At 42.5% G+C, this 27,072-nt stretch overlaps 1 protein-coding gene across 1 annotated transcript in view; it reads right to left on the reverse strand.

The window, feature by feature from the left end:
* The window catches only part of TMED10 (transmembrane p24 trafficking protein 10), a 35,009-nt gene extending 10,325 nt beyond the window's left edge, over window positions 1–24,684 (reverse strand). Inside the window, exons 1-3 of the mRNA XM_027552463.1 lie at window positions 24,413–24,684; window positions 6,330–6,441; window positions 1,085–1,158 (exon numbers count right to left, since the gene is read on the reverse strand). Of these exons, the coding sequence (XP_027408264.1) occupies window positions 1,085–1,158; window positions 6,330–6,441; window positions 24,413–24,637 (411 nt within the window). The 5' untranslated portion in view covers window positions 24,638–24,684. The remainder of the gene's footprint in view (window positions 1–1,084; window positions 1,159–6,329; window positions 6,442–24,412) is intronic.
* Between the last annotated feature and the right edge of the window lie 2,388 nt (window positions 24,685–27,072).

A 27,072-nucleotide genomic window follows, 5' to 3' on the forward strand; every position in this document is an offset into this window, starting at 1 on the left:
TGAACACATGAACTAAGAAAAAAGAGGAAAGACCTGGAGAGCCACAATTATTGTAGTACTACTTCCTGCTGCAGAGCCAGCCACTGGCTTCCAATCCTCTTCCATTTTAGGATATTTCCTTTCCAAATTCTGACCAAAGATAGAATAACCTCTCCTGTTCCACCATTCCTAGAAAATTCTCTTAAAATCACTTAAAACAGCTTTCCTTTGTTTATTCAGTTTACATTCTTCAGAATCCATTTATACTTCCTGTAGCCCATCTCTTCTATATGCCTTCAGGTACTTTCATAAAGAGACTGACCTCGGTAAGAAAACTCTTATCTTTCTGTAAAGATCAATCCTCCAGGCTTAAATAGGTCTTGTGGTTTTCACAGGTGCTCTTCATTTAAAGAAGCTGTGCTGCCCCCAGAGTCTCTCACAATAGATTAAAAGAGCTCAGTTCCCCTCCCCTTATTCTAAGCACACTTCCAGCTCCCCACCACCCAAATAAACGCCTATTTTTATTCTCTACAATACATGCTGTCAGCAAAACTTCAAGTCTCTTGTAGTTTTTGTCCTTCCATCTTGCTCTCTTTTTGAAAAATTTGAAATTATTTTAATTAAAAGCTACTTTTGATTATTGTGTTTCTCAAAGACAACACAATTGTTCAAATCTAAACAGCACTGAATCTATGCCCTAGCGATATATACACATATATAGCTGTCAGTCTGGGAATAAAAACCATAGGAATTAAAAAAAATCACTTTTCTTAACCTTGAACATCAACATTAATGAATTCTAGCTTTTAGAAATTCTAAGTATATATCTGGTTTCTGTCTTGAGAGCACTGCTGGCATGTGCTTGAGTGTTTTATCACACCAACATTTCTACGGGACGCTTGGTCCAGTCAATTGGCTGACAGCACAGCCAGAATTATTGTTCAAGGCTGTTAACACAACTTTTTTATATCAAGCTGGCTGTCACATGACTGCTGAGAAAACCACAGCCTTCTGGGCAAAGCACAGCCTGTTGGCCTGACTGGGTCACAGAAGCCTCACAGGGGCGGCGAGCTACTGCCTCCACTGGCTGTTAGGCAGGACGCACCTCTTCGTAATTTTTCGCTTCCACTCCATGCTTCATGTCTAGGATCACGAGTTGGTCAGGTATCCGCCCTGTTCCTGAGAAAGAAATCAAAGGCTTCATTGTGAGGAATATTTAAAATTCCGGGAAATCACCCACCCACCCTCCCTCTCCCTAACCCCTACCCTCTCAATAGAGGGAAACAGTCGCAACTCCTCCCCCTACTCAGCTGCAGAAAATTCCTGGCTCTGGTTAAAAATCACAAGCATTCCAGACAAAGCCTCTATGTGTGTGGGGTGCCGGAAAGCGACAAGAACATGCTGCTGGCAAACATCTCTGAGGGAGCAGGACACACGATGCTGCAGCTGGCAGAACAGGAGCAGAACAGGAGAGGAGAGCACACACAGGCTCGCTGGGTTAGAAAACCCACTGCGGCGCACAGACCAGCAGGCGGTGGGCACCCAAGCAGGCTGCACAGGCACAGCTCCACATCCGAAAAAAGTCGGCCTGTGAAATTCTGAGAGAAGGATTACTAGTATATGCTAAGCTTGGATTACTTAACACAAATACGAGTACTGAAAAGTACACAGGATTTGTCTACTATTCCACTTATTTCAAAAGTTTTGGTCAATGTAAGGCCATTTCAATAGGTAAATAAAATGGTACAGGACTATCCCCACAAAGCCCTTAGAGGAGCCCAAGAAGAAACTTAATAGTAAGAATACAATTCTCAGGGATACTTCTTACAAACAGAAAAGTCCATTTGGGATATAGTAGGACCAACAGAGCAACGTTCCCATGAGAAATGGTAATCTGATCAAAAGGAATTCTACTCTTATCAAGTAGGAGAAAGGGAAAGATTGCAAAGAGCCCCAGAAAACTGCTCAGTACTCATCCTGTGGAATTCACCCGATTACTTATAAAACTAACAACCACCTGCATGAAATCAGGAGTTCTGGGAAACAGTGCCACTTAAGCACTGTGGTTCCTGAGACCGTAAGCCGTACAGAACGGTACTGTACCCTGAGAAACACTGGAGATTTTCTGAAACGTCAATTCAAAAAACAACTCACTGAGAACTCACAGGGCGCTAGGACCGTGGTGGTGACTGCAATCTCTGCCTTCACATAATCTGATGGGCATCTAAGACACAAGTATGCAGAACAGCATAGTGAAAATACAAAGCAGTCTAAAACTTTAAGGAAAAAACAAAACCAAAAACAGTTTAGATAATCCTGGCTATTGAGCAAAGGTTAGAAGAGGGAAGAGATTAGCTGTGGACAACACCTGAATGCAGATAAACAAAGTATCTAGGCAGAAGGGAACACATGGGCAAAGACTCAGCTATTGAAAGGAATGGAGGACTTCCCTGGTGGTACAGTGGATAAGAAGCCGCCCACCACAACTAAAAAGTAGCCCCCACTTGCCTCAACTAGGGAAAACCTGCGAGCAGCAACAAAGACCCAGCACAACCAAAAATAAATAACCAGGAAGGAAGAAAAGAGGGTAGCATGTTTAAAAGACAGTAAAGACGTTCTTTTGCATAAACCGGACAGGTCAAGTTGAAAGCAATAAAGTAAGACTCAATAGGTAGGGTCAAGAAACTAAGTCCTGCTGGTCCAGTGACTAAGGCTCTGCAGTCCCAACACAGGGGCCCCGGGTTTGATCCCTGGTCAGGGAACTAGATCCCGCATGCTACCACTAGGAGTTCACATGCCACCACTAGGAAGTCCACATGCTGCAACAAAGACTGAAGATTCCAAAACTAAGGCCCAGTCAAATGAATAAATAAATACTGCTAATCACTTCAGTCGTGTCCGACTCAGTGTGACCCCACAGACAGCAGCCCACCAGGCTCCCCCGTCCTTGGGATTCTCCAGGCAAGAACACTGGAGTGGGTTGCCATTCCCTTCTCCAAAATAAATACTAGGGGAAAAAAAAAAAAAGAAACTAAGCCAAATCACAGATCCCTTCTGAGCATTAAACTAATTAGGTTTCCAAGAACAAAAGAAAGCAAAACAAAAAGGGACCCTCAGAGAGGTGTCTTCTCCCAAATCCAAATTTTTTGCTTCTTTTTCCTCATTTAAAAGTGAAATCCAAGCAGCTCATAGCTCCATCTGCTCCAAATGATCAAGATACTCTCCTAACAGACTTCTCCCACAATCTGTCACAGCACAGCTTTAGCATTATTCAAATACAAGTGAAACCACAAAACCACAGACCACGGAGTCCAGAACACACAGTTTCTTGCACAGAATAGCCAGCCTATCCCCTTAGTTGACATCATGGCTCCAAAGGGTCTCCTTTGTAAAAAGACCCGTTAGTAATCTCTCTTTGCATTTGCCTGGCAAATGGACGATCTTCTAAAAGGTGCTCCAAAGACCACAGGGTATCAGGTCTTCATATCTGAATAAACAAACGGATAAACACAAATAAAACTAGAAATTGAGTGTTGACTATAATATGTGTGTGTATACACGTTTATACATAGACACACACAGTTTAAAACTAGTTCCTAGGCATTTACATGCATGGCATCAGCATATAAGAAATTTAAAACAGAAGATCTCTGCCTTCAAAGAACTCAAAATTGGGAATGTAAAATATATACATAAGACATTTAAACAACACAAGGCTGTGTGTGTGATACACGTGTATCTCCAGTAGTAAGTGATGCGCTATTCGGAAGAAGCCACAGTTACCTGCTTGGTATTTCTGAGACATGCTCAGCATCTCAAGGTGTTTGCTTTTTCCCCAAAGCCCTCATGACCATCTGACTTATATTTGCCTATTATCTATTTGCTCCAATGAAAATGTAAGCTCCACTGAGAGCAGAGACTTCTGTTGTATTCACTGCTATCTCCCCAACACCTAGAACAGCAATGGGTAAGTCAGTTAATTGAGATATTAAGCAGACTAGAATGGCTGAGGGATGTATTCAAAAAGATGTATTCTAAAGGTTCAGGTCAGTTCAGTTTAGTCGCTCAGTCGTGTCTGACTCTTTGCAACCCCATGAATCACAGCACGCCAGGCCTCCCTGTCCATCACCAACTCCCGGAGTTCACTCAGACTCACATCCATCAAGTTGGTGATAACATCCAGCCATCTCATTCTCTGTCGTCCCCTTCTCCTTCTGCCCCCAACCCCTCCCAGCATCAGAGTCTTTTCCAATGAGTCAACTCTTCACATGAGGTGGCCAAAGTATTGGGAGTTTCAGCTTTAGCATCAGTCCTTCCAATGAACACCCAGGACTGATCTTCTTTAGGATGGACTGGTTGGACCTCCTTGCAGTCCAAGGGACTCTCACGAGTCTTCTTCAACACCACAGTTCAAAAGCATCAATTCTTTGGCGCTCAGCTTTCTTCACAGTCCAACTCTCACATCCATACATGACCACTGGAAAAACCATAGCCTTGACTATACGGATCTTTGTTGGCAAAGTAATGTCTCTGCTTTTTAATATGCTGTCTAGGTTGGTTATAACTTTCCTTCCAAGGAGTAAGCGTCTTTTAATTTCATGGCTGCAATCACCATCTGCAGTGATTTTTAGAGCCCCCCAAAATAAAGTCTGACACTGTTTCCACTGTTTCCCCATCTAAAGGTAAACTTATGTTAATATAGGAGAGGGCATTCCAGCAAATGAATAAACGTGACAAGTTTAGAGGGAAAAATGAAACCAGAATGGCTGGAGCCTGATGGGCAGAGGGAGACAAGGCTGGATGGAGCAAGAGTATAGAGGCTATTAAAAGCCACGGTGCCTAAAATCTCATCTAGCTTGAAAATTTCATGATTCTGGGGTTCATTCTACAGAACAGGAACATTATTGCCACTATAAAGCAGCAAAAGCTTTCAAAGAAGGACTGATATAATCAAAGTTTTAGGAGATAAATCTGGTGGCAGTATCTGGATACATGAAAAGCAGGGATACTGGTTAGAAGGCTATTGACATAATCCACAATTCTATAGTTGAGAGTTCAGAGTTGTGTGGTGGCAGATATAGGAGGTATTTTGAAAGAAGTATCAGCACAACTTGATGACAGACCAGAAAAGACATTAAGTACGTAATTTCAAAACTGTGAGCCCAGATAACTGCAAGGACAGTGGTAATACTGATGAATAAAGGGAACTAGTCTGAAAGAGGTGGTCATGAATATAGTCTTAGATGTCTGAGTTTTGAGGTAAGAACAGTACAACCATCTAGAATACTACTGAGACATCCTGGAACTGGCAGGGAGAGGGGTATCAATCATGAAATTATTATTACAGTCTTTTCATGTTCCATTCTATTATTCCATTTACTTTGGGAGAACTCCTTTAGCTTTCAGACTAAATTGACCCATTTGAGCTCAAGGGGTCAGTTTTTGGTTAACTGTTAAAAGCTGCTAGTTCTTTTGCTATTCCTGGGAATCCATTGATGCTGTTGGTAAAGGTGCTTGCTTTTCTTCTAGGATCATTATGTTCTGAACACTGTATAAATGTAAAATTGCCAGAAGTCCTTTTGCTACCTTATGGAGAAAGCCTGAGAATAAAGTCAAATGGAGGCAAAAAGCTTTAAAAATGAGGTAAAATGCCCATGATGCTGTTAAAACCCCAAGATACTGTTGTGCCTGAAGCCAGCACCACATTGTCAACTCCCCTGTTTGCAGTCACACAGTCTTTCTTTAAGCCAGTTTGAGTTTCGTTCCATTTGTCCTGCAGCCCCAAAGGGCCCCAAGTAATATGGCAGGTATAAATGCATACAGTTTTTACAGTCTGGTATCCTTGAAGCTGAAGAACAGGGAGTGAAGAAGCATCTGCTTTTTCACCAACCATCATGCGCAGAAGCCATCAGATAATCAATCAGCTTAAAAGTTTCTAAGGGCTCTTGGCCTTGATATGCACAGAACAAGCCACAGCAAGACACGAGGACTGGGAAACAGCAAGTGCCCTGGAGATCAAAAAGTGTTTCTGATGAGATGTGATTTGTTAGACAGACCCTACTTCTAACCTCTAAGAAAACATGTCACTAGCATATAAATGCACTACTTTCTAGCATCTATACAAAATTTAGCTCTGTTATTCAAGCCAAGTACAGCATTCAAGAAATGCCTACTCTTGCACATGCAGAACTCTACCCACTCGCTGACTTTGACTTATATGTGTATGCACCCCAGCAAATGTAGTTTTCATTTCCTCTTCCTGCCAGGAGAGGCCAGGAGAGAAAAAGTTCATACTCTAACTTACTTGGAAGATGCTGCTTAATTCAGGGACAACACTCTGATTTACTTACCCTTGCTCTCAAAACACACTTCAAACATGTCATAATCTTCAGTGGTAAAGGCAAACTTCCCCTTGGTCGCATCCTCCTTGGAGTACAGAATATGGCCAGCAGAATCTGTAATCTATAAGAAAAAGTAAGTAAGAACAGGTAGCAAATAATACTTGGGAAGAGAACTTATACAAAGTGGAGAAAAGAAAGAAAACACTGTCTATAAAAGACAGTCTATTATGATGATATGGTCCAAACACTCCCAAAGACAAGAATTAGATTAGAAGGTGAAACCAAAATACGGTAAATTTCGAACATTCTAACAGTTGATACAGTTGATATAAGTGACTTTATTAGCAAAAGCTCACTTTATAGATTGTAGGCCAGTATCACTTCCTAGAGAGAGATGTGTCACAAAAATACAAGTAGACAATTACCAAAAGAATATACTACAAAAGGAGAAAGATATATGAGGACACATTTCTTGTATAACACAAATCTTGATGTGGTGCAAGTGGAGAGTGGAAATGGGGCCCCTGATACAAGGAGAGACAGAAAAGAAGGCTTGCTGGAGGACAAGTCTGGAAGAGCTGCTCCTGCAAATTTCACGTTAATTATGCCAAGGACTACAGGAGGTGTGGGAAGATGGGTGTGGGGATAAGAAGTTTCTTCTAAAAAAAGACATCTTTGCTTTCCACAAATAACAATTCCTGTCTTCTAAGTTGTTGGCTCTTCTAAGTTTTCCAAACTTAAACTGCCCCATTCCTAGAGAAAGGCCTGTAACACAAGTAGCGGCATATATTGCTAAGTGAATGATCGCAAATAAAGCAAGGGTTTGACACAATATTATGACAGACTGGGTCTCAGGCTTCTTTTCTAGAGCACATGACTGTCTGGGCAGAAGGCACATTTCATTACCTAAGACAGGAAGCTACTTGTGATGTGGAACACAAAAGGAGTGGATTCCTTATAATAAACTGGATGTTCTAATGCTGTCTGTAAATCAAGATTTGATTATAGGTGAGATTTTAAATACAAAAACTGAGTAGCATACATATGAGTGTAAGTGTGAAGTCGCTCAGTTGTGTCTGACTCTTTGCAACCCCATGGACTGTAGCCTACCAGGTTCCTCCATCCATGGGATTTTCCAGGCAAGAATACTGGAGTGGGTTGCCATTTCCTTCTCCAGGAGATCTTCCCAACCCAGGGATTGAACCCAGGTCTTCTGCATTATAGGCAGACGCTTTACCATCTGAGCCACCATTTAATTAAAGCACTTTAATAATATTAGTTATTTTTGAGTAGTGAGATTTCTCTACACTTTTTTTTTTTGAAATAAGAGTAATGTGATTCAACTTGCAATTTAGAAAGATAAATCTGCTAACACTGTGAAGAGACTCAATACTGTGAACAGACTCAAGAAGGAAGAATACCAGAGATAAGAAGATGAGTTAGGACACTAACCCAGTCATTCAGGTTAGAAATGATAAAGGCTGTGGGTATGGAGAGACAGGGGCCAGATTTGAGAAATTTTAAAAACAGAGAGCCCACAGAACAAGACCAAAAAATGTATGCCCACAAGGATTAAGTAAGCAACATAAACTGAGTTTAATGGGCCAGTACAAGCCCACAAGGTGGCAAACAGCAAGCTCATAAAGGATTCCCGCTTAAACAATAAAAGAACATTTTTAAAATTTACTGTGAAGTTCTTAATTAAACAAAGGTAATATCAAGCCATAAAATCTGTCCATATGACATCAAGGAATAGAAAGTAATAAAGGTCTGTTTCTAGATAACACCTTCTGAAGGAAAAAGGCAAGGCAAAGTTCACAACTTATAAAGTAGGAAAGTGTTAATTGTACATGCACAGTAGCTGATGTCAAGAATATGTGAATACTCACTTCATAAAATAAGTGAGAATACAGGTCCACTGGGAATACAGACTCATTTAGAATTGGATTTTCTTGGACCATTCTAGGTAGTGGTCAGAGAAAACAGGTTCTTGGGCAGGTCCTGCTCCAGAAGCCTGACCCTCTTCCTTTGCCACACATTCAAGATAATACCCCCCGCTTCAAGAGGATCAAGTAGCTTAGGCCCAAACACCAGGCAGATAAAGCAATTAAGAATTCAAGGAACAGAGTTCACCTGGAAGAAGAAACAAATAGGTGCTATCAAATAGAATGAAGGCACTAACAATCAGAACTCAGCAAATGGCATCTGCACGATAAATCTGGCTCTCAGTTTTCCGGAAGCCAAGATTAAGAAAGAAACAAGTTGGGTTATACATCATTTGTTTACTGATGAAAGCTCACAAATTTATCTTCAGAGATTAATTTTCCTGGAACTAAATGAGAAGAACAATTTATCAGGAAGGTCCTTGTGAAAGGACTGTGACCAATATTAGACTTTCCACTTTCAAACATGGCCTGGCTAAAGATACAAATATTAAGACAACTGAGACGGATCCTTTTAGTGACCCGCCAGAACATCCGCCTGATCTAATGCAGAGGCGGGACCTGAAGGAACTGGGTGAAAGCTCCTGAGCCCCAGGCCTCCACCCTCTAGCACCATCCTAGGTCCTCTGGCTGCCCTGGGAAATCTCAGCCTTAAGAAAAGTTGCAATAAGGCTGGGACTACTTTTGGCCACTTACTGCTGCTGTGTGTGTGTGTGTGTGTGAATGTCAGGAAAAGATATCTTAAAATAATACTACCCATCCAGATCTTGGGTCCTAATTAGCAATAATTACCTTTTATTCTTCAATAAAAGGCCCCCTTGGAGAAACAGCTGAATCCAGGACTGGGGCAAGAAACACACAAGATGAGCCCGGAACATCTTGTAGTGCCAGGAAGTAGAGAAGCGCTCAAAAACAAACCAAGACAAAAAACGCCAACAGGGTATGTCAAAGGGACACATGAATTGAACGAAAGGACACCCAAAAGCCAAAGCTGAAACAATCTGAGCAACAGAATAAAGTAGTACTGGACTGTAATGCAGAGTATAAAATAAACAGCCATGAATCCATACTGACATAAATGATCAAACAAACAAGCAGGGGAGAAGAGAAAAGTCTCCCGTGAAGAACACTCTCAAATAATTTATGTAGAGTTGTCTCTTAAGGAGGTCGCGCATAACTCCCCACTCAAGTGTGGGCCGTACACAGTGACTTCCTTCCAAAGAGTGTAGTACAGAAGGGGAGGAACTTGAGAAGCCTGACAGACACGACCTCTGCCACATGATCAAGGTCAATACAACAGTGATAATTCATGTTGACAGCATGCTCCCGTATGTTCCATACGATATGACGAAAATGACACTTTACTTTTGTGTTCTTCCTTCCCCAAACCCATAATTCCAGGTTTCATCACTGAGAAAACATCAGATGAACTCTAACAGAGGGGTCTCTTATAACATACTTGACTGCTGCTGCTGCTGCTGCTGCTAAGTCGCTTCAGTCGTGTCCGACTCAGTGCGACCCCATAGACGGCAGCCCACCAGGCTCCCCCGTCCCTGGGATTCTCCAGGCAAGAATACTGGAGTGGGTTGCCATTTCCTTCTCCAATGCATGAAAGTGAAAAATGAAAGTGAAGTTGCTCAGTCGTGTCCGACTCTTAGCGACCCCTTGGACTGCAGCCTACCAGGGTCCTCCATCCATGGGATTTTCCAGGCAAGAGTACTGGAGTGGGGTGCCATTGCCTTCACATACTTGACTAGTATGCCTCAAAACTCAAATGGCTGTCAGAAACAAGGAAAATCTGAGAAACTGTAATAATCTAGAGGAGCCCTAAGAAATATGACTAAACGTTACATATCAAGGATGAGATCCTGGAACAGGAAAACAAAACATTGGGTTAAAAACTAAGGAAATCTGAATAAAGTACAGACTTCAGTTAATAATGACGTATAAATACTTGTTCATTCCTGTGACTAATGTACCATACAACAGGGGGAACTGGTTGTGGGGTACCTGGGAACTCCATTATCTTCACTGTTTTTCTGGAAATCTAAAACTGTTCTAAAATAAAAAGCTTATTTTAAAAATACTATTCAGAAGGATGAAGTCAAACACATACACACACATATACCTCCAGAGTCTTTAGAAATTTATAATCAAAGTCAAGCAAGCAAACAAACACTTTCATTTACTTATGTTGTGTGTCAGTTGCTGAGTCGTGTCTGACTCTTTGCAACCCCACGAACTGTACCCGGCAGGCTCCTTTGCCCATGGGACTCTCCAGGCAAGGATACTGGAGTGGGTTGCCATTCCCTTCTTCTGGTATCTTCCCGACCCAGGGATCGAACCCAGGTCTCCTGCCTTGCAGGCAGATTTGCCACTGTCTGAGCCACAAGGATGTATTTAAACACAAACAGGTAATTCAGACAGGTCTATACCTACTCTTGTAAAGTGACATATTGTCTGTGGGGAAGGTGGCAAGGCTGTGTCTTTCTACTGGCACAGTTCACACACTGCTTTCATTTGCTGAATCAGCTCCATACCCCAGCAGTCCAAGTCCATACACCACTCAGGCCATAGCAGCAGAGGGCAATCAACTTGCACCTTGAGTGTAGGTGGTAAAATTTTGAAAATGTAATTTCCTTCATACAGGCTCCTACCCTGCACTGTCTTCCTTAGGTTTATGATCAGTCTGTGGTATAATACTGAGTACACAAAGTGTACAAGTCATTTTAAGGATAAACATCAACCTTGTAGCTTCTGAACAACTAAGGAATTCAGAAACAACCAAGTCCCTATACATTGAACAAAATGAACCAAATGTATAGAACCAAATGAACCCTATAGAATGAACTAAATGAACCCTATACAATGTATAGAGAAGCTCTATACATTGCACAAAAATGAACCAAAACAGAAACACCTACCCTTCTCTCCCTCTGAGAGACAGTAGAGCACAATAGTTAGACTGAAGGTTCCAGAGTCAAACTGCAAGTTGATATTCAAGTCACAGTTGTGCCACTTACTAGCTGTAAAGCCCTGGGTATGTTCCTTGACCTCTCTGTGCCTCATATGTAAAATAAGGACAAGAGTAAGTATTTCACGAGGTTATTGTTAGAATTAAACGTTTAGGTAACTAACCATACTTCCAACCTCAAAGTGCCAACGGATGGCAAACTAGATAAAGTAGTCTACACTGACTAAACCCAGGGATGACTAGGGCCGACATGGTTGTTACATGAAAAAGGAAAAGACAGGTAAACCCAAAGGAAGCTGCAGGAAGATTTAGAAACTGAAGGGATACAAAGTACCTGCCAAAGCAGGTGCTTGGTTTGTTAATGCAGCACTTTAACAAAACATGTTAAAGGGATTCAAGGGATTAGATCTGATAGAGTGCCAGAACTATGAACAGAGGTTCGCGACATTGTACAGGAGGCAGTGATCAAGAAAAAAGAGATGCAAAAAGGCAAAATGGTCGTCTGAGGAGGCCTTACAAATAGCTTAGAAAAGAAGAGAAGCTAAAGGCAAAGGAGAAAAGGAAAGATACACCCATCTGAATGCAGAGTTCCAAAGAATAGCAAGGCGAGATGAGAAAGTCTTCCTCAGTGATCAATGCAAAGATATAGAGGAAAACAAAAGAATGGGAAAGACTAGAGATCTCTTCAAGAAAATTAGAGATACCAAGGGAACATTTCCAGAGAAGGCGATGGCACCCCACTCCAGTACTCTTGCCTGGAAAATCCCATGGATGGAGGACCCTGGTGGGCTGCAGTCCATGGGGTCGCTAAGAGTTGGACACGACTGAGCAGCTTCACTTACACTTCTCACTTTCATGCATTGGCGAAGGAAATGGCACCCCACTCCAGTACTCTTGCCTGGAGAATCCCAAGGACGGGGGAGCCTGGTGGGCTACCGTCTATGGGGTCGCACAGAGTTGGACACGACTGAAGTGACTTAGCAGCAGCAGCAGCAAGGGAATATTTCATGCAAAGATGGGCTCAATAAAGGACAGAAATAGTATGGACCTAACAGATGCAGAAGATACTAAGAAGAGGTGACAAGAATACACAGCACAACTATGCAAAAAAGATCTTCATGACCCAGATAACCATGATTGTGTGATTACTCACCTACAGCCAGACATCCTGGAATTCGAAGTCAAGTGGGCCTTAGGAAGCATCACTACAAACAAAGTTAGTGGAGGTGAAGGAACTACAGTTGAGCTATTTCAAATCCTAAAAGATGATGCTATAAAAGTGCTGCACTCAGTATGTCAGCCAATTTGGAAAACTCAGCAGTGGTTACAGGCCTGGAAAAGGTCAGTTTTCATTCCAATCCCAAAGAAAGGCAATGCCACAGAATGTTCAAACTACCGCACAATCGCATTCATCTCACATGCTAGCAAAGTAATGCTCAAAATTCTGCAAGCCAGGTTTCAACAGTACATGAACCATGAACTTCCAGATGTTCAAGTTGGATTTATAAAAGCCAGAGGAACCAGAGATCAAATTGCCAACATCCGCTGGATTACAGAAAAAGCAAGAAAGTTCCAGAAAAACATCTACTTCTGCTTTACTGACTACACTGAGGCCTTTGTGTGGATCACAACGAACTGTGGAAAGTTCTTCAAGAGATGGGAATACCAGACCACCTTACCTGCCTCCTGAGAAATCGGCATGCAGGTCAAGAAGCAACAGTTAGAACCAGACATGGAACAAGGGACTGGTCCCAAATTGGGACAGGAGTACGTCAAGGCTGTCTACTGTCACCCTGCTTATTTAACTTACATGCAGAGTACATCATGAGAAATGCTAGGCTGGATGAAGCACAAGCTGGAATCAAGATTGCTGGGAGAAATCAGTCACCTCAGATATGCAGATGACACCACCCTTATGGCAGAAAGTGAAGAACTAGAGAGCCTCTTGATGAAAGTGAAAGAGAAGAGTGAAAAAGTTGGCTTAAAACTCAACAGTCAAAAAACTAAGATCATGGCATGATGGTCCCATCACTTCATGGCAAATAGATGGAGAAACAATGGAAACAATGACAGACTTTATTTTCTTGGGTTCCAAAATCAATGCAGGTGGTGACTACAGCCATAAAATGAAAAGACACTTGTTCCTTGGAAGAAAAGCTATGACCAACCTAGACAGCATGTTAAAAAGCAGAGATGTTAGTTTGCTGACAAAGGTCCTTCTAGTCAAAGCTATGGTTTTTCCAGTAGTCATGTATGGATGTGAGAGCTGGACTATAAAGAAAGCGGAGAGCCAAAGAATTGATGTTTTTGAACTGTGGTGTTGGGGAAGACTCGAGAGTCCCGTGGACTGCAAGGAAATCAAACCAGTCCGTCCTAAAGGTGATCAGCCTGAATTTTCATTGGAAGGACTGATGCTGAAGCCAAAACTCATTACTTTGGCCAGCTGATGACTCATTGGAAAAAACCCAGATGCTGGCAAAGACTGAGGGCAGGAGGAGAAGGGGACAACAGAGGATGAGATGGTTGGATGGTATCACTGACTGAACGGACATGAGTTTGAGCAAACTCCAGGAGTTGGTGACGGACAGGGAAGCCTGGTGTGATGAAGTCCATGGGGTCACAAAACGTTGGACACAACTGAGCAACTGAAGTGAACAAAGGAGGTATTCAATGAATCATTTTAGCTGCTACTAGGCCACAGTAAGAAGTATCAGACGACTTCAGAAATTCCTGCATGTGTTTTACTGATAAGTAATAAACACAAAGGACTCAACAACATTATGTTTGGGGGAGGAGAAGAGAGGACTGTGGATGCATATATAATGATCAGAGGTTGCAAGTCCATACGTTTCAGTTTGTAAGAGTTCACGCTGAATCTAAAGCTGTAGGGTCTATTACTCTAATGGGAGAGAACACCAAATCACGAAGATGCTATAGTATTACACTAGAAAAGTAGTATCAGAAATACTTCCAAGAGGCTATATACAAAGAATATGGATGACTCTGATAGCCTAGCAGCTATATTTAAAACAAATTTACTCTGATCTTTCAAACAAGATTAAGTATGAAGTCTACCAACAGCATCCCTGAAATCAAAGGACATCTAGATTTTACCCAGAACAAAGTCAAACTTAGAAGGCCATAAGCAGCATCTAGCAACACTAAATTCTTTCAAATTTCCAACACAATTCAGCAATGGCATAGCATAGCACAGAAGTGATGTTTAAAGAAGCTTCTGAAGTACTGAAAACTAGACATGGAAAATTTCCAGGCAGTGGTATGATAATGGATAGATGCTCTCTTCCTGATTCCATCAGCATTTACTGTATTAACTCAACACAGGCAATACGTCATTATTGACTGGGGGGGTGGGAGTGAGGGGGAGTGCAGGGTAGGCGGGGGAGAAAAAGAGGGAGGAAGGGAAGGGGAATGAGAAGGAAAGACCAGTTGCTGCCCTAACAATACTGCTGCGGGGGTGAAGCCAGATCAAATGTTTTTTTTCATACTGTTCCAAAGTTATTTACGGTAAAAACCTCCAGTGTGACCCTTTCAGGCACAAACAAAGCCTTGTTCTTTCTTAACAACTAGTCCCTTGATTTCCCACAAGTTGTGTCGAACAATGAGGTTGGGGGCACAGGATAAAGCAGATGACATCAACCTCCCTCAAGTCGGAGGCTTGTTTGGGAGCCCAAATTCTGGTCTGTGGCCAGCTGGCTGATTTCACAGAAGGCTCCACTGTCCAGGCTTCGAGGCTGCATATGCATATGGGGGCCACAGCTCAGGATCAACCACCAGTCAGCAACTCACACAAGAAACAGTAAAGAAGCCACTGCAGCCCACTAGATTACCTTTAGAAATCAGTTCCCCTTCCCTAGAAACACGAGAAGTCATCATAAAGACATGATACAGAAATTTCAAATTCTAAGCAGCCCCCTTCTCTAGATCACTTGAAAAGAGAGAAGGCTGTGGACAAATGTCGAATGAGAAAGGTTTAAATGAAGTAATGTTGTTTAACTTTTATGGAGATAGAAACACACAATCAGGTTTTAATTTAAATCTAGAAATTAGTATATAACACATAAAATAAACTAGATTTTAATATCATTACATTTTAATGTACCAATCAGCTTTCTGTACTAAACCATCTATTTCTTGATCTGTTTCTAATCCACTGGATAACAGTCACATCAAATGTAAATTTGAGAAAGATGTATTTTTCTTAAGAGAAAAAGATCAGCCCTCAGCATAGACAACAGTAATCATGAGCTGAAGCGTTAACTACTCCAAATAAAATCAATTAAATGTGTAGCGCACATGAGTGCGCACACATTCGCGCGCGTGCGCACACACACACGATCTTTTCATACAGCTTTTAGTGGTGGAAAAAATTATAGACCAATGGTTTCCCAACGGCCAAGGTTCTTCTTGATCATTTTTAGGGTTAAACTGTGATAGGCCTATGACTCAACACTGAACTTTCCAAATGATCTTGTTTGGCTTTCTCATCTGTAAGCTAGCTGGGAAACACTGGGACCATATCTGAGTGTAATAGCCAAATAAAAAATAATCTCATTTGGCAAAATGAATTATTAATAGCAACAGCACTCTTGAAGAATGACAATAAGAAAAAAGTTAGACCAATTGGATTATTTGGAAAAAGCTAAAAATGTATAAGTGACCTAAATCATTACCATCAGGCTTTTCTTTCTTTTCTGGTGATGATTATGACATCTCCTCACAACTGCTTTCTCTTTTTTCTGTAATGTATTTCCAAAGTATAAATCACCCTTAGGCAATAACTCATCTCATCCCCTAAAATTAATTCACCCTCCAATTTTCACTATTAACACGGATTCCAAAGAACAACGGATACTGGAATCTCCATCTTTATGAAAATGTCTTTATGAAAATGTGGTTTGTAACTCACAGATTCTGAGTCCCTACAACAGGCTTTTATTGTGGACCTGAAGTATGAGAAAACTTCTATGTTCACTCTGCAGAATGGGCTGGTATTTCCTGCTTGAATTCTGTGCAGCAATCTTTAAATCTGAAACTATTTAGCCTGATTTAGCCTCATTTTATGAAACGAGTAGGGAAGGAATAACCTCAATTGGAAATCTCAACAGAAAACACATCCCAATATGGGCCTGAAGGAGAAATCTTTGCAACATAGTCCCACCCATCATTTCAATCCACTTCTCTCTCTGTTCAGAAAGGCCTTGGCTGGGGCTTCCCTGGTAGCTCAGTGGTAAAGACTCTGTCTGCCAACTGAGGAGACACAGGTTTGATGCCTGATCTGGGAAGATTCCCGCATGCTACCAAGCAACTTAAGCCCATGGGCCACAACTATTGAGCCTGTGCTCTAGAGCCTGGGAGCTGCAACTACTGAAGCCCGTGCGTACTAGAGTCAGTGAAGCCACTGCAAACCAGAGGCCTGCTCACCGTAACCAGAGAGTAGCCCCAACTCCACGACTGGAGAAAAGACCCAGAACAATAGAAAATTAATTAATTAAATTAAAAAAAAAAAAAAGAAAGGCCTTGGCTGGCCACTCAAATACATTTTACCCTATTAACCACTCCTTACCACCTATTGCTTGATTTTCATTATAATCCTTATTACTACCTGAGATTTGTCTGTATTTTTTTAAACTTGTATTTTGTCTTTGTTCTCACTAGAGGTCAAGGACCTGTCTGCTATGCATGCCTATAATCCCAGCTATGTCTGGCATTTGTACTAAGTATTAAATAAATATTTACTGAATGAATGGGAAAATCACAAAACCTCAGAATTACTCATTAAAATGCTCTTTATCTGTCACTGCAATGACACAGGGAGAGGAAGTTAGATAGGCAATTCAATTTTCATTTACTAGAGAGAAAAGCAAAGTACTAATATCTATGGCCCACTGCAATAAGCCCTGCACAATAAAGAGATCATTCCATTAGCCCTTCTAATAATTCTACAAACACTATCATCCCCATCTTACATAGAAGAGACTCAGAGAGAAAGGTTAAGTAATTCCCCTAAGACCATACCCCCTTTAAATGGTGGAGCTGATGGGATCTGAATCCAAATCTGTCTGACTCCAGACCCAAGCTCAATAAGACTAAAATATTTAACTCAGTTGTACAATAATGCCTACACAGTAGGCATGACATTACTTTCCATTACTGGGGAAGCACACAGGAGAGGTGTACAGGCAAAGACTGGTCCCCATTAAGAGAACACTGTGCTCAAAGAACTGCAAGGTATTCAGAATGGCCACAGTTAGGAGTAGGAGGAGACAAGTGAAGAGGAAAAGATCAGAGATTAGATTAGGACAGTGCCAATTCATTTGTTCATTCATTCCTTAGGCTGAAGTCCTACTTTGTACCATCCACTGTATTCATTTCAGTTCAGTTGCTCAGTCGTGTCCGACTCTCTGCGACCCCATGAATCGCAGCACACCAGGCCTCCCTGTCCATCACCAACTCCCAGAGTCCACCCAAACTCATGTGCATCGAGTCGGTGATGCCATCCAGCCATCTCATTCTCTGTCGTCCCCTTTTCCTCCTGCCTCTCAATCCCTCCCAGCATCACGGTCTTTTCCAGTGAGTCAACTCTTCGCATGAGGTGGCCAAAGTATTGGAGTTTCAGCCTCAGCATCAGTCCTTCCAATGAACACCCAGGACTGATCTCCTTGGATGGACTGGTTGGATCTCCTTGCAGTCCAAGGGACTCTCAAGAGTCTTCTCCAACAGTTCAAAAGCATCAATTCTTCAGCACTCAGCTTTCTTCATAGTCCAACTCTCACATCCATACATGACTATGGAAAAACCATAGCCTTGACTAGATGGACCTTTGTTGGCAAAGTAGTATCTCTGCTTTTGAATATGCTATCTAGGTTGGTCATAACTTTCTTTCCAAGGAGTAAGTGTCTTTTAATTTCATGGCTGCAATCACCATCTGCAGTGATTTTGGAGCCCAGAAAAATAAAGTCTGACACTGTTTCCCCATCTATTTCCCATGAAATGATGGGACCGGATGCCATGATCTTTGTTTTCTGAATGTTGAGCTTTAAGCCAACTTTTTCACTCTCCTCTTTCACTTTCATCAAGAGGCTCTTTAGTTCTTTTTCACTTTCTGCCATAAGGGTGGTGTCATCTGCATATCTGAGGTTATTGGTATTTCTCCCGGCAATCTTGATTCCAGCTTGTGTTCCTTCCAGTCCAGCGTTTCTCATGATGTACTCTGCATAGAAGTTAAATAAACAGGGTGGCAATATACAGCCTTGACGTACTCCTTTTCCTATTTGGAACCAGTCTGTTGTTCCATGTCCAGTTATAACTGTGGCTTCCTGACCTGCATACAGCTTTCTCAAGAGGCAGGTCAGGTGGTCTGGTATTCCCGCCTCTTTTAGAATTTTCCACAGTTTGTTGTGATCCACACAGTCAAAGGCTTTGGCATAGTCAATAAAGCAGAAATAGATGTTTTTCTGGAACTCTCTTGCTTTTTCCATGATCCAGCGGATGTTGGCAATCTGATCTCTGGTTCCTCTGCCTTTTCTAAAACCAGCTTGAACATCTGGAAGTTCACAGTTCACGTATTGCTGAAGCCTGGCTTGGAGAATTTTGAGCATTATTTTACTAGCGTGTGAGATGAGTGCAATTGGGCAGTAGTTTGAGCATTCTTTGGCATTGCCTTTCTTTGGGATTGGAATGAAAACTGACCTTTTCCAGTCCTGTGGCCACTGCTGAATTTTCCAAATTTGTTGGCATATTGAGTGCAGCACTTTCACAGCATCATCTTTCAGGATTTGAAATAGCTCAACTGGAATTCCATCACCTCCACTTTGTTCATAGTGATGCTTTCTAAGGCCCACTTGACTTCACCTTCCAGGATGTCTGTATTAGACACAAGCATTTCAATGACGATTCAGACACAGGCTCTGCTCAAGCTTAAAGTCTACCTGAGGAGATGGGTAAACACTGAACTACAAGGTAGAGTGATATATGGTGACACTCATGTATTCACTGGACGTTAAGGTGCTCCGTGACAGGAGGATGATGAATGAGACAGGTTTATCAAGACACTACATTCACAAAGATCCTTCTAAGAGAGACCGTCTCAATCAGGGCAATAGCTAAATGCCAAGCCCAGGTGACCAACTTTTGCAGAAAGTATCCATTTCTCCAAACCGTGGCTGCTTAAACCAGGGGTGGATATATGACCAAAAGGAAGATAATTAACAGGCTGTCTGGAGACCTAGAATATGGCCTGGGATATAAAAAGAAGCTGAACCACTCAGATCCTTGCACACTGGAGTTGCACCTCAGAAGGTAAAATGATGCTTAGAGAGAATTCTTGAGGCAGAGTCTGGGCAGTGAGTGGTCAAACTTTAAGAGAAAGCAGAACTAAGTGGACAGAGGCTATGAAAAAGTTTGCAAATTGTGCTAAGGAGTGTGATCAAGCTCACATATAGGTTCTGCAGCCTGCACAATATATTAAACTTTTAAAAATGACACCTGACTTATGGTCTCTAAAATACCATGCCTCACAAAAAGGAACCACAACTTCCTGGAGGAACAGCTGCATGCAAGTCAGGGGTTCGACATACAAAAGATGAGCCAAGGGTACCACCTCGCTATTCCACGAAAGAGGGAAGCCATCAAAGTCCAACAGGATTGGGTCAAAAAGATACAGGAGCCAAAGGGACAAGTGTACATAAAGAATGACTGCAACTGACTAAAACAAGCACTCCAAAAATGGAAGTAAACAACAATAAAAAATGATCTCAGTATAACACTTCAAACAGCAACAGCCTTCTTCAGACTACAGTGGGAATGACAAGAGCAACAACTACTTGCTGTGAAAACCAACAATACAAAGGAATGGGCTCTGCACTAAGCCCAACTCTCGTTCCTGAGTTATAGAGTAACCGAATGGCTTTAAGTGATGCATTTCTTAGGAGTAATTCCAGCTAGTAAACATGAAATGAACAATCAGAAAATCATCATTTCACAATCTTAATGAAACAATATACCCATATAAATCATCAATAGCTTCACAAGTTAAAGATTAATTGGCAGCTTTGCATTAGAGGCTCCAGGCTGTTACCAACTTCGTAGGCAGGATAATGTTCCCAACCCCCAAGAGATGTCCATATCCTTATTTCCAGAACTTGTGAATGTGTGATTCTATGTGGCAAAAAGGGGTTTGCAGATGTGAATTAAATTAAGGGTCCTTATAAGGGAAAGAAAGAAGTAGGAGAGTCAGAGGAGATGAGATGATAGAAGCTGAGAAGGGAGAGAGGTTTGGGTGGGAGAAAGGAAGAGAAAGTTTTGGAGATACCATGCTTCTGGCTTTGAAGATGGAGGAAGGGGTCACCAGTCAGAGTGCAGGTGGCCTCTAGAAGTTGGAAATGGCAAGTAAAGATTTTCCCCTAGAGCCTGCAGAAGGAACACAGTACTGTTGACACCTTGATTCTAGGACTTCTGAACTCTAGAACTGGAAGATAAATGTGTGCAGTGAGCCACCAGTGAAAGTCACTCAGTTGTGTCCGATTCTTTGTGACCCCATGGACTCTCCAGGCCAGAATAATGGAGTGGGTGGCCTTTCCCTTCTCCAGGGTATCTTCCCAACCCAGGGATCAAACCCAGGTGTCCCACATTGCAGGCGGATTCTTTATCAGCTGAGCCACAAGGGAAGCCCAAGAATACTGGAGTGGGTAGCCTATCCCTTTCTCCAGTGGATCTTCCTGACCCAGGAATAGAACCGGGCTCTCCTGCATTGCAGGTGGATTCTTTACCAGCTGAACTACCAGTGAGCCACTAAGTCCATGATAACTTGTTTAGAGCAGCAGTTGGACTTTAATACACACACTGAATCTACTGATCTACCTTAGCAGCACTGATGGGCACAAAAGTGCTTGTGCAGTGCCATGATGTCACATGAGGTACACAATACCACTCGTGAAGTAACCTCACATAAACCCGAATCTAGTTACCTATTTATAGTTGATTACTTTTACAAGAACGTGGAGGACAGACTCGTCAAATGACACCTCAAGGAAGCAGAGACAGACCTACAATGTAGGACATGATTTAAGGACCACTGACCCCAACAATATAATTTCAAGCATATAAAAAAAAGGGAGCTGGGGAAGAGAGAGTGAAACTATTGTAGATTAAAGAGACTTGAGAGATACAACAAATTAATTTTAAATAGCTATTTTTGAGACAAGTGGAGAAATTTGAGTATGAAGTGGGTAGGTGGCTCAGCGATAAAGAATCCACCTGCCAATGCAGGAGATGTGGGTTTGATCCCTGACTTGGGAAGATCCCCTGGAGGAAGAAATGGCAACCTACTCCAGAATTCTCACCTGGGAAAGCCCATGGACATAGAAGTCTAGAGGGCTACAGTACATGGGGTCACAAGAGAGTCAGATACAATTTAGTGACTAAACATCAATCAATCATTAGACAGCATTAAGGAATCATTGTTAACTTTGCAAGGCAGGAAAACAGCCACATAACATTGTGATTAAGTTCATATTTTTAAAGAGATTCATCCTGAAGTATGAAAGACTGAAACACCATGATACTCAGACTTTAGTTTACAACGACTCAGCATAAAATGAGAAGGGAGAAGCAGTTAAGATGAAATAAGTGTGACACGATTCCGATAATCTGGGTAATGTGTACACATGGTGGACAGACTGTACTCTTCTCTATAAAAAAACAAATGCCAAGACCAACTTGAATTAGTTGGTGATATTTTAAAATCAAGAGTTTTCGCTTAAAAATCTGGATTTCTAACTTCATTTGAAAAACCAGATGTGGCAACAGGTCCACATCAAGAGATAAGTACTGACTATTCCAAACTGACAGTTTCCACCTCCCAGTTATCCCTCATTTATCAATCATGGCTGCCGTTTTTCTTATAGCTGGCCCAATTCATTCATTTTTGTTACCTACTTGGCATCCAGGAGAAGGACCTCAGAGGTAGTCTGAGTCAGCTGGCCAGTAGCAAGAGAACAGAGCAGACAGAGGATGAGACGGTTGGATGGCATCACCGACTCAATGGACGTGAGTCTGAGAAAACTCTGGAGGATGGTGAAAGACGCCAGGGAGGCCTGGTGTGCAGCAGTTCATGGGGTTGCAGAGTCGGGCCCGACTTAGAAATAAACAACCACAAAGCAAGAGAACAGAGCAGACGTGGGGAGAGCAAATGTGTGATGATAAAATGGTAGCATGTAGATACAGATTCCTGCTGCCGAGGTCCCTTCAGCAGCCTTGGATGTAAATGTAATTCCTGTAAGAACCTGCTATATTATATGCTTCCTGTATTAAGTGCTTACTAGAAGCAAGGCAGTATGCTTGACATTCAGAAAAAAATGAACACGAAAATAACAACTGCCCTCACGATACTAATAGTTTAATGAGGAAGACAAGATATAATACTAGTTACACTGTAAGATGAAAATAAACTGAGTTTAGGGTACTGTTCAGGGTGGCTCATATATAAAATGCAAAGGGGAGTGATGACAACGTACGTAAAGCTTCAGGAACAGATCATGAAGAGTGCTACAGAGTATGTTGGAAAATTTCAACTTTACCAGGTGAAGAATAGTTAAGGTTTTAAATCGTAAGTACAAATCAGAGGAGCAACACTAGAGATGAGAGTAAACTCTCTTTCATTGCTCAAATTCTTTGATTCTATGCCCTACACCCTTTGACGAGCCAGAAGCAGGACCCCCAAAATACTGTATCTAAGCCTATAAAATTATGCCATCATTCCTTTCTTGGCCAGAGAGAAGTTTGGGGCCTGAAGAGAATAACAAAAGTCTGGGTCATGGTGCAACAGTGGTGAAAATAGTTTTTACCTCTCAAAGTTTAAATAATCTGCATCTGTTAACCACTGTGCCTACTCAGTCGCTTTAGTCATGCCCAACTCTTTGTGACTGTAGGCCCCGCCAGGCTCCTCTGTCCACACAAGAATACTGCAGTGAGTTGCCATGCCCTTCTCTCCAGGAAATCTTCCTGACCCAGGGATCCAACCCTCATTTCCAGAGTCTCCTACACTGCAGGTGGATTCTTTACCCTTGACCCACCAAGGAGGCCATCTGTTACCACTAATGGGTTCCAATACTTACAAATAAAACTATGATTTTATTACACCCAAAGCTCTAATTTAGTGTAAAAATGTTTCTTCCTGTCTGGGTTCAAGACCCCTCCTGTTAAAAACAAAAACCAGGTGCTTATAGTGAATGAATAAAATTACCTAAAATGCAATCAAATATTGACAGATATTGAACACATTAACGCTTCGAAGATCAGGTCTGGTCATCCCAAATCAATATTGGACCAAACTGGCAATACAGTAATACTTGTCACCATCCAAGAGTATCACTGAAATTTACAGAAAACTTGGCCAAGCCCAGACTCTGGGGAACCAGAAAGGAAAGGACTAGAGACTGAGACCGTTTTGTCACCAAAAATCGACTTTAATCAATCACAGGAATGACAAATAAAAGACACGGTGAGAATAAGATTGCAGCAGTTTTCTGTCACCTTACTTAACTCCCAACCTAAGAATCCACTTCAGCTCTGACACCAGCTCTATTACCTTTCTGAGCCTCCGTTTTATCATGTGTAAAATGAGGCTAAACAGTACTTAGTTCATAGGGTAATGTACGAACTAAATGCTAATATGTGTACAGCAGCACGGGACCTGAACACAGCTGATGCTCAAGAAATAACAGCTTTTTATTATTCACAGTAAATCTGATTCCATTATTTTCCTGCAGGTATCAATGTCTTATGATGATGATCCCCACAAATAATCAGCCTCCAAAGACTTCTTTGAAGACCCCTAGTTACCAGTTCAAGGTACCTAAAACCAAAACAGGAACAAGACCACAAGGACCCAAAGTCAAGGCCGCGGCCGCTCAGCGGTCACCACATCCGCCAAGGTCCTGGCGGGCCCTCTAAAGGGTTCCCGGCTTCGGTGCGCGGTTCCCAGTCCCGCCCCGCGACCGCCAACGAGCGGGGTGAGGGGGCGGTCTCGACGGCGCGCCCTTCGCGCTCCGCGCGGCCAGGCCGGCCCTCCAGACCTTCGCCCGCCCGACTCCCCGATCCTCGGCCACCTCGCCGGCGCCTGCGGTCTCCCCTCCCCGCCCCGCCCCGCGCCGCACCTTGAGATGGGTGCGCAGGCCGCCGGCGCCCCCAGACTGGTCGGTGATCTCGTACGCGCCCGTCACCAGCAGGTCCTTGTGGATCTCCTCGCGGAGGCACTTGCGGGAGTTAACGGGAAGGTGGAAGGAGATGGCGAGGACCGAGCTGGGGCCCAGCAGGAGTAGCAGCAGCAACGCGAACGGGCAAGGGCCACGCTGAGCCTGTGGGCCTGAGGAGCCAGACATGGTGCCGGAGACTGTTCGCCGCCCTGGGCCTCGATCGCGCCGGAACCGGGAGGGCCCACGGAACTCACCTCTGACCTTCTCAAAGTCGCCGGCGCCATTTTGGAGACTGGCAAATAGACTGGGGAGGGGGGGAATGTATTAGTAAACCTTTATAAAGCGAAGAAGGGATATGATACTACGTCATGCCCACAAATTAAAAAGGTTAAATGAGATTTTTCTAGGGGTTTCCAGGAAAAGTTTCATTTTTATTAAGCTCAGTGCCTGCTCAGTCGGCCATAGCAAGTACGGGCAGCTCAGGAAGTAATTTTCTTTTAATTTCCGGAAGTAGCGCCCGCGATGTTTAAGGTCGGTGATACCATAGCAACCAAGCCCCAATAGGAAACAGCCACACTGCCTATCGCTGGGCCCGCCCACCGACCACCGCGGACCGGCTGTGGGGCGGCCCTAGCACCCTGGTGACAGTTGGGACGTAGAGCACCTAAGAGGAAGACTTCGAGAAGCTGAGGAAAGATTCTAATTTGGCTATTAGGCGAGTGGGGGCCAGAACTTGAGAGAAGTGGTAGAAGTCACCTGGTGAATGTGAGCTGGAGGTGTCCAGTTCGTGGGCCTGAGTGGGGGTTATTTAGGCTGTAGTAACTAATTTCTGAATGTGCATCTTATTTAGCAAATATTGAGCACCTACTCTGCCAGGTAGTATTCAAACTAAATTTGGATTAATATTTAAATTGAATGAACACTGTAGATGGACCTAATGTGGTTTACCAGATAAGAGTTGTACACGGAGGGCAAGTATTGGTGTATTTTAAACGTTTAAAATACCGTCTTACTAGTCATAGCAAGAAAATTTACATAGTAATCATTCATGCTTTCCTGTAATAAATATTTATTGACTGCCTACTGTGTGCCAGACTCTATACCATTCGTACATACTGACATGTTTATTGATTTAACCATTATGGGGATTCAAGGCTGAAAAAAATAGGAAGATGAAAAAAAGAGTACTTAGTTTGAAATTATCTTACTTTGATTCATGTTTATTGAGCATCTACAGAAATACCCAGAAGGTGGACTGTCTGCACTTAGCAAATTAAATAACTGTTCCGTATTTATAACTTATTTCAGTCTACCTAGTTTTTCTGGAACTGAAGTTGCACAAACAAAACAAGAACAAACATAAAGGAGCTGTAAAGCATTTTCAGTTCAGTTCAGTTGCTCAGTTGTGTCCAACTCTTTGCAACCCCAAGAACCACAGCATGTCAGGCCTCCCTGTCCATCACCAACTCCTGGAGTCCACCCAAACCCATGTCCATTGAGTTGATAATGCCATCCAACCATGTCATCCTCTGTTGTCCCCTTCTCCTCCTGCACTCAATCTTTCCCAGCATCAGGGTCTTTTCAAATGAGTCAGCTCTTCATAAATCATTTTAAAATTTGACAAATGCCATATAATAATTATTTTATGAGGTGTCTACTTAGGGACACTTATTTGATTATTTTATCCCTCTTCAAAGAGAGATGATTGCTAATCTACTCATTGGTGGTTTAGTCTCTAAGTTGTGTCTGACTCTTGTGACCCCGTGGAATGTAGCCCACCAGGCTCTTCTGTCTGTGGGATTCTCCAGACAGGAATACTGGAGTGGGTTGCCATGCCCTCCTCAAGGGGATCTTCCCAACCCAGGGATCCAACCCAGGTCTCCTGCATTGCAGGCAGTCTCCTGCATTGCCAGCAACTCTTTAACAATTGAGCCACCAGGGACACTCTCTTAGTGTGTGTGTCCGAAGTTGCTTCAGTCATGTCTGACTCTTTGTGACCCTGTGGACTGTAACCCACCAGGCTCCTCTGTCCTTGGGATTTCCCAGTACATCCTGATATTTTGCATTGGCCTTTTCCTTGCCAGTACATGGAATCAGTACCAAGTCATTATCTAATTCATTGTTTACTCACAGTCCTGAGGCTCTGCTGATCATCAGCAAGAGATTTGCAAACCATAACAAAAAACCTATGTGTATGTTTTCTTTAGATTTCTTACATTTGAATAATAGCTTATATGTTTTAAAATATTTTCACACATATTAATTATGTTGGTTGGCACTTTCAAAAACCAGTGTGACATAGGCTGAGCAAATCTTTTGATTTTATAAATGAGGAAACTGAGGTTCTGAGACCCCAAAGAATTCTTGTACCCAAAGTCCCATAGTTTAAAAGTGACAAAGTCAGTCTGAGGGCCTGAACTATCTTTAGAAAGGTGCTGTTAATATTATTTATATTTTACAGGTGAAGAAATTATATTTTACTTAGACAAATTGAGTTACTTTCCCCAGTCACAGCTCTCAAGTCCTTTCCTGTCTCACTTATCCTGGCCCTCAGCTCTTTCCTGTCCCCCGCCCCCTCTGCCCCCCCTTCCCTCCTTTATATTTTCTCCTTAGTACTCGTC

The sequence above is a fragment of the Bos indicus x Bos taurus genome, chromosome 10, assembly GCF_003369695.1.
Source record: "Bos indicus x Bos taurus breed Angus x Brahman F1 hybrid chromosome 10, Bos_hybrid_MaternalHap_v2.0, whole genome shotgun sequence".
In the NCBI taxonomy this organism is placed as follows: domain Eukaryota; kingdom Metazoa; phylum Chordata; class Mammalia; order Artiodactyla; family Bovidae; genus Bos; species Bos indicus x Bos taurus.